This window comes from Bison bison, unplaced genomic scaffold (assembly GCF_000754665.1).
Source record: "Bison bison bison isolate TAMUID 2011002044 unplaced genomic scaffold, Bison_UMD1.0 scf7180017864020, whole genome shotgun sequence".
Classification (NCBI taxonomy): Eukaryota; Metazoa; Chordata; class Mammalia; order Artiodactyla; family Bovidae; genus Bison; species Bison bison.
This window is the reverse complement of record NW_011494592.1, coordinates 175,009-181,996: the sequence shown is the minus strand read 5'-3', so window position 1 is coordinate 181,996 and position 6,988 is coordinate 175,009. Positions and strand designations below refer to the sequence as shown.

The 6,988-nt window shown below is 45.9% G+C and overlaps 1 protein-coding gene across 2 annotated transcripts; it reads right to left on the bottom strand.

Moving 5' to 3' along the window:
- Positions 1–1,695: 1,695 nt before the first annotated feature.
- On the bottom strand, positions 1,696–6,424 carry TEX37 (testis expressed 37). 2 transcript variants are annotated; one of them, XM_010834089.1, is made up of 4 exons: positions 6,329–6,424; positions 5,355–5,391; positions 4,527–4,619; positions 1,696–2,225 (listed from the first exon to the last, which is right to left on the bottom strand). In XM_010834089.1, exons 2-4 carry the CDS (start codon positions 5,379–5,381, stop codon positions 1,803–1,805), a joined length of 543 nt encoding a protein of 180 aa, XP_010832391.1. In that variant the 5' UTR covers positions 5,382–5,391; positions 6,329–6,424; the 3' UTR covers positions 1,696–1,802. The 2 variants fall into 2 exon arrangements, with proteins under 2 accessions (XP_010832391.1, XP_010832390.1); XM_010834088.1 differs by having other exon boundaries at positions 6,136–6,414.
- Between the last annotated feature and the right edge of the window lie 564 nt (positions 6,425–6,988).

The window sequence follows — 6,988 nt, the reverse complement described above, 5'->3', positions numbered from 1 at the left end:
GTGACTGATCTGATCTGATCTACCAAAGTCCGACCTTCAGTTCTACATTAACTTCTCACTTTTAGCTGGGTGCATGGCCACCTGGGACAAAGATTATGTTTCCCAGCCTTTCTTGCAGTTGGGTGGGACTATGTGGCTGAGCTCTGGCCAAGAGGACACGACTGGAAGTGAAGAGGGTCACTTCTGCCCCTAAAAGGGACATTGACTGAATCCCCCTGGTGGTTTCTTACTTACATTTTTTTAAGTGTGCACTTATTTTATTTATTTATTTTTGGCTCTGCTGGGTCTTTGTTGCTATGAGGACTTTTCTCTAGTTGTGGCAAGCAGGGGCTACTCTTTGATGTGGTGCAAGGGCTTCTCATTGTGGTGGCTTCTCTTGTGGAGAACCACTCTAGGGCATGCGGACTTCAGCAGGTGCAGCACATGGGCTCAGTAGTTGTGGTTCCTGGGCTCTAGAGCACAGGCTCAATGGCTGTGGCACACAGGCTTAGCCACTCTATGGCACTGAGATCTTCCTGGACCAGGGATCAAACCCATGTCTCCCGCATTGGTAGGTGGATTCTTTATCACTGAGCCACCAGGGAAGCCCTGTTTCTAACTCTCTGCTAACTGAAAGTTATCAGTCACAAAATCAGCCACTGTATGAGTTTGTTCAGTTGCCATAACAAAGTACAACAGTCAGAAATTTACTTTCTTCCAGTTCTGGAGGCTGGAGGATCTAAGATTAAGATCTGGCAGGGTAAGACCTCTTTATGGCTCCCAGGCTAACGTTTTGCTACATCTTCACATAGCCTTTCTTTGGAGAGAGAGAGAGAGAGTGTGTGTGTGTGTGTATCTTCCCATAGCCTTTCTTTGGAGTGTGTGTGTGTGTGTGTGTGTGTAGAGCTCTCATTGTGTGTGTGTGTTTACTTTTTTCTTTTTCTTTTTAAAGACCACCAGTCTTTTCAGATTAAGCCTTCACCCTTTTGACCTCATTTAACCTTAATTACCCCCAACTCCATGGGGTCACAAAGAGTCGGACACAACTGAGTGACTGAACTGAACTGAAAGGCCCTGTTTCCAAATACAGTCACGTTAAAGGTTAGGATTTCAACATATGAATTTGGATGGGGGCACAATGGACTCCACAGCAGTCACCTGGGACTCAGAGCCAGAAACTGCTACAAAGAACGCCCTTTCCTCTTCTCTCACCTGCTTACCTCTAAACTGTTAAATGAGAGACAAACTATTACATTTTTCAAGACTTTGTACTTTGGTTCTCTTTGTTACAGCACCTTAGCCTGTTTCCTAACTGACCCTTACATTTGTGTTCCCCAAGGTCCACTGAGCAAGAAGAAATACAGGAAATGAAGCCCTCTAAATGGTTACTGTTGATTGCTACAAGGGTGGGAGTGCGGAATGAATTAAGAGCATTGAGGTTAAAACTTATCCAACAGCATTTTAAGGTTTATAATCTTACCCAACTTTCAATGACTATGGGAAACATGATTATTTTCCCTTTTGTAAGACTCCTTACAGCAAGGTTCTTACTTATACTGAAACACACATATTCCACCCTTCATACATACCAGTTTCCCTTCTTCCCTCCCTCCCATCTTCCTTCTATGGAGGGGATGCTGTGCCCCGGGGCAGGCCAGGGAGTCAAGTCAAACCAGGCAGGCCAAGTCAAACAAGCACAGTCTTGGTGCCACTGGATCGTCTTTCCAGAGTTTTATTTTTAGTTCTCCAATCCGTACTACAAGGGATTTCCTTGTGAGAAGAAGGAATTTCCACAGGGCCCTTGGAAGGTGTTCTCAGCCTACCTACTGGTAAAATGGCATCAAGGGGCCCCATCGGTTCAATATGGGAACCTTGACTGTACAGTGATAAGTACAGGCACAGCCGGGCAGTAGAAAGTAGCCTTTGCCCACGTCTGGGGCGGGCTGGTGCTCAGGCTCCAGAAGACAGGGGAAGTCGGCACTCTGTCGAATCCGGTTTGGGTCGCCGTGGGCCAGGTACAGAGTGTGGGAAGCTGGGTACACAGATGGACAGGTGCTGGTGAACCTCCATTCATCCTCCACTGGGCCCACACGGCCCTGGGGTGGGAAGAAGCCAGGTTGCCCCAGGTCCTTGGTGGTCATGTGGGGCCTTTTGAAGGCAGGGTATCCATCTTCTAGCTTGGGGTTGGGGCTGGGGGTGGGTCTGTAGAACTCTTTGTCCCGGAGTTGGGTGTCCAGCTTTGCTTGCTGTGGAAATAAATCATATACCAAAAGAGGGCTGAGCGAGGCAACAGTGAAGCTTCTTCCTAGGTAGTCTCCAAGACAGAGCACACTTGGAACTTCCCTGGCAGTCCAGTGGTTAAGACACCATGATTCCACTACAGGGGCATGGGTTCAATCCCCGGTTGGAGATCTACGATCCCACATACCGCAAGGTGGCCAAAAAAAGAAAATTAAATTTAAAAATAAATAAATGAGACAGGGTATACTTTTCTTTACTTTCTAGAGATTAGTTTTTGAGTGGCAATATATACAACAGAAGGACGTACTGAAATAGTACAAAAGGGTTTATAGCGAAAAGTAAGTCTATTTCCTACCCTCCTTCTTTCTCAGGTTCCCTCTCCAGGGACACCCACTGTCATCAGAGTGTTCTGTGTCTTATTAGAAATATTTGATGTACATGTAAACTTACACATATATATCCAGATGCCTTCCATCTGTACACAAGTGATACATATTATTATTCCAGTCTGCACTTTGCTTCTCCTAAATAATCTCAGAAACGGTTCCACCTTTGTTTGTATAGATCTTATTAATTTTAGTGGGGTTACCTCAAGATAGGAACTTTAAACAAGGCTTAAAAAGAGCAAGGGCTTCCCAGGTGGCTCAGTAGTAAAGAATCTGCCTGTAATGTAGGAGTCGCAGTTTTGATCCCTGGGTCAAGAAGATTCCCCCGGAGAAGGAAATGGCAATCCACTTCAGTATTCTTGCCTGGAGAATCCCATGGATGGAGGAGCCTGTGGTGCTCCAGTCCATGGGGTCTCAAAAGAGTTGGACACGACTTAGCAACTAAACAACAATGAAAAGAGCAAATGATAAAGGAAAAGACTGACACATCTACCTATATTAAAATAAGAATTTCTATTCAGTGAAAGAGTGACATGACGAGTCACAGACTGAATTTTGCCACTTATATAACTGACACATGTAAGAGTCCAGAATGTTTAAAGAACCCATACGAATTAATAAGAAGAAGACAAGCCACTCAATAGAAAAGTGGACAAGTGACATAAGCAGAAAAATAAACAGCCATGAACAAATGAAAGATGAAATCACTGAAATGAAAATTATGACCACAAGAAAATATTATTTCAAGCCCAGCATCACCGACTTGATGGATATAAGTCTGAGCAAACTCCAGGAGTTGGGGATGAACAGGCAAGACTGGCATGCTGTAGTCCATGGGGTCGCAAAGAGTCGGACACAACTGAACGGCTGAACTGAAGTCGGCAAAAATGAAAAAAAGTCTACCACTCCCAAGGAATGACAAGATTGGAGAGCTACCTGACTGTCCTGGTGGGAAAGTAAATTGATACATCCACTTTGGAACAGTGATGTCACCTCCAACAAGCAATTCCACTCCTGGGAGGGGTGAACGCCTGCACAGGAGGCCCTGCCTCATCTTCATTGCAGTATTTGTGGGTGGGAGGAGTCACAAAAAATAAATAACCCCAATGTCCACTGACAGGAGAGGGGACAAATGTGTCATGGCATCTTTATGCAATATAATATTTATACCGCAGAAAATGAATAACATGCCATAATGTTCAGCAAAACAATAGAAATCAGAGAAGAGGACAAATAATATGATTCAATTATATAATGAAGTTCCAAAAGAGCAACCCTAAATAATTTATTTAAAGAGATTGCTGTTGTTTAGTCACCAAGCTTTGTCTGACTCTTCCAGACCCCGTGAACTGCGGCATGCCAAACTTCCCATTTAAAGAGATACATACATAAAGGTAAAACTATTTAAAACACACACGCATATAAGGGAGTGCTTAACCCAAAACTCAGAAGAATGATTACCTCTGGAAGTCGGGGGAGGGGTGGGAACAGGGAGGGGCACGCAGGGCTCTAATGTGTTGTGTTTTAAGCTGGCTGATAATAGGTACGTTGGAGTTTATCAACATTATTTAAACTGTAAATGTTTTTTATTTACTAGGTGTTGTATGGGTGACCTACTTGGTGTATATTTGAAAACAATACACACAAACTTCCCGGGTGATCCAGTGGCTAAGACTCCCCCCTCCCACTGCAGGGGCACTGGTTCCGTTCCTGGTCAGGGAAGATCCCGCATGCCCCGAGGCATGGCCAAAAAAAGAAATAAAACAGTACACACACGTACACACAGAATATCTCTTTAGATCTCCTGGCTTCAGACACTGTTCTCAGTAAGTGCCCTCAATGTCCACACTCACAATAAAAATGGATAAAGAGGATTTCAGTGGGCCGTTGAATGGAAGGCAGGACTGAGTGACTTCTTACCTCTTCTGATGTGACCCTGGCATATTTGTGCTTCCCATAAGGTCTGTAGTCGATCATATAGGAGCTTTGGTATATGTCCAAATCCACAGGGGCCTAAAGGTTAAGGGAGAACACTAAACAAGAGATTTCAACATGTCGTTCTTCCACTTAAAGGCTTTCAGTGACTTCTCATTGTTTGTAGGACAAAGGTTAACTTTTGAGCCTGGAATTTGGAGCTCTTCATGATCTGGTTTCTACTTGATTCTACCATCTAAACCCCCTTGGCCCAACTCTATGCCCATTACCCCAGCCTCACTGCTTTTGACTCTTCCCAGGTGGCTGGCACATATTCTTATCTCCAGCTGAAAACATGAGCTGTATTCTTCACCTGCTGGCAAATTCCTACACGTCCTCCAAAACCCATATTAAATCCCTTCCCCCCAAATTTCTCCCTCCCATCTCTCTCTACCTTCCAACAATTAAACTCTTGTTCCTCTGCTTCTACGGCACATTTTACGTCCCTCACTACAGCAGTTATCACGGTGTGCTATCACTGACTTAGTGAAGGATACTCGATTAGGATTTAATCTTAGGCATCTTTTCAACCTTAAAGCCCAATGCACTGCCCGACACACCGTGGGTGAACAATAAATGTACACGAAGCAAGTAAAGGGATCTCCAGAAAACTATAAACTCTTAACTTTCTTCTGCTTATTTAAAAAAAAAAAAGAACGCCATGCAGGGTTGGTAACCAGAGGGAGCTTCAAGGAGCCTGGCCCTCCCTGGGGCTGTTTGTCAATGCTGCCGATCTTGAGGTGGTCACAGTGGTCAGAAGCCCACAACACTCACCTGTCCGGGGAACACCACACCTGACATAGCAGACGACCTAGACACAGACAAGATGATTAGCCCCGTTTCTGCCACAGGCAGGGAAAATAGTCTAAAGCTCCACCAACCAATCACATGACTCAGTCGCCAGGCATTGGTGATGGCAGCAGGGATAAATGGGTTGGTGGACAGGGGTCCTGGGGCACAGGGGCTACAACAGGACTCAGAGGGAATCAGTTGTTGAGAACATCAGATTTACCCCTCAGGCAGAGGTGAACCTGATAGCAAGTGCTGTGCTAGTAAATGTTTAGCACTCTCCTTTTTGGGCGGGGGAGGCAAATAAACCCCAGGTTATAGCATTTGCGAAGTTCTGCTAAGTCATTTCCACCCTGGCCCATTTCGACCCACTCCAGTATTCTTGCCTGGAGAATCCCATGGACAGAGAATCCCATGGGGTCGCAAAGAGTCAGACACGACTGAAGCAACTTAGCACTCATGCAAACAGAATGTGCTCCCAGAGCCGGGATAACTCCAGTGCATGGGGTCCCTGGGAGCCAGGGTTCTGAACAGCCCTGAGAAAGCAATGGTCAGGCCTGGAACTTAGAGGCATCCTGATGTGGAAGCACAAACTATGTTTCTAGTGGAGACTGAAGGGATCCAGGGTGATGGTTTTGAGGCTCTGTATTCTTGGTGGACAACAGCTGTGGATGGGTCCAATCACTCCCTAATCCTGATATCTTAGTGGGGAGGCCTTTCTACCTGGGCTTGGGGAAGCTCTCTGAGCCCACTCCATCTCACGTACTTGGCTCTCTAGGTTCTGGATGGCTCCTCCATTTCATTCCCGTGGCATCCTGCCCTGAGCGCCATTCCATTCAGGGTCCGTGGACCATCAGGGTGGTTGAGAGACCTCAAATAGCCCCTGTGTCCCTTCCTTTTTGTGCATAGACAGCTCCTCTCCTAGACAGGAAGCCAACTTCAATGCAAAGAACACCTACCCTTCCTTCTGCCGAGAGGATAATGATGTTTCAGCCCTGCCAGTTCCAAGTGTCCCTGCCACCTGGACAGGCTTGCTGCTGTGTCCCTCACCACAGCAGTCTGTGAGATGAACCCTGACCCATACAATGTTGGCTATTTTGGTCACAGTCCCTGGGCATTGTGATGGGGTGACTGGCCAACCTCCTGTGTGTCTGTCCCCTTATCCCTGGCCCCACCCTTTCTCACGGAGAGCTGATGGTATTCCAGCACACCTGAGCCAACATGAACCCTGGCAGCATCGAAAGGTACCCAGAATGCAAGGCTTTCCAACGCTCTGCTGAATCAGTCTATTTGCAGGTTAAAAAGAATCTCATTGGGGATTATGACATTAGACTTTCTGTGACTGAATCCATCTCATACCAGAGCCCTCCCAAGCGTCTGTTGCCTGAAAGCCTGGCTTATCCCTCCTCTGTCTGTCAAAATTCCACTCTCCTTCACAATTATTTGGATGGTTGTAATCCAAAACAAAAAATAGTAAGTATAGACGAGAATGGGGAGAAACTTGTGCATTGCTGGAAGGAATGTAAAATGATGCAGCCACTGTGGTTAAGTGGATAAGAGCTTGACGGTTTCTCAGAAAATTAAGCATAGATTTGCCGTGCGTGTGTGCATTCGTGCTA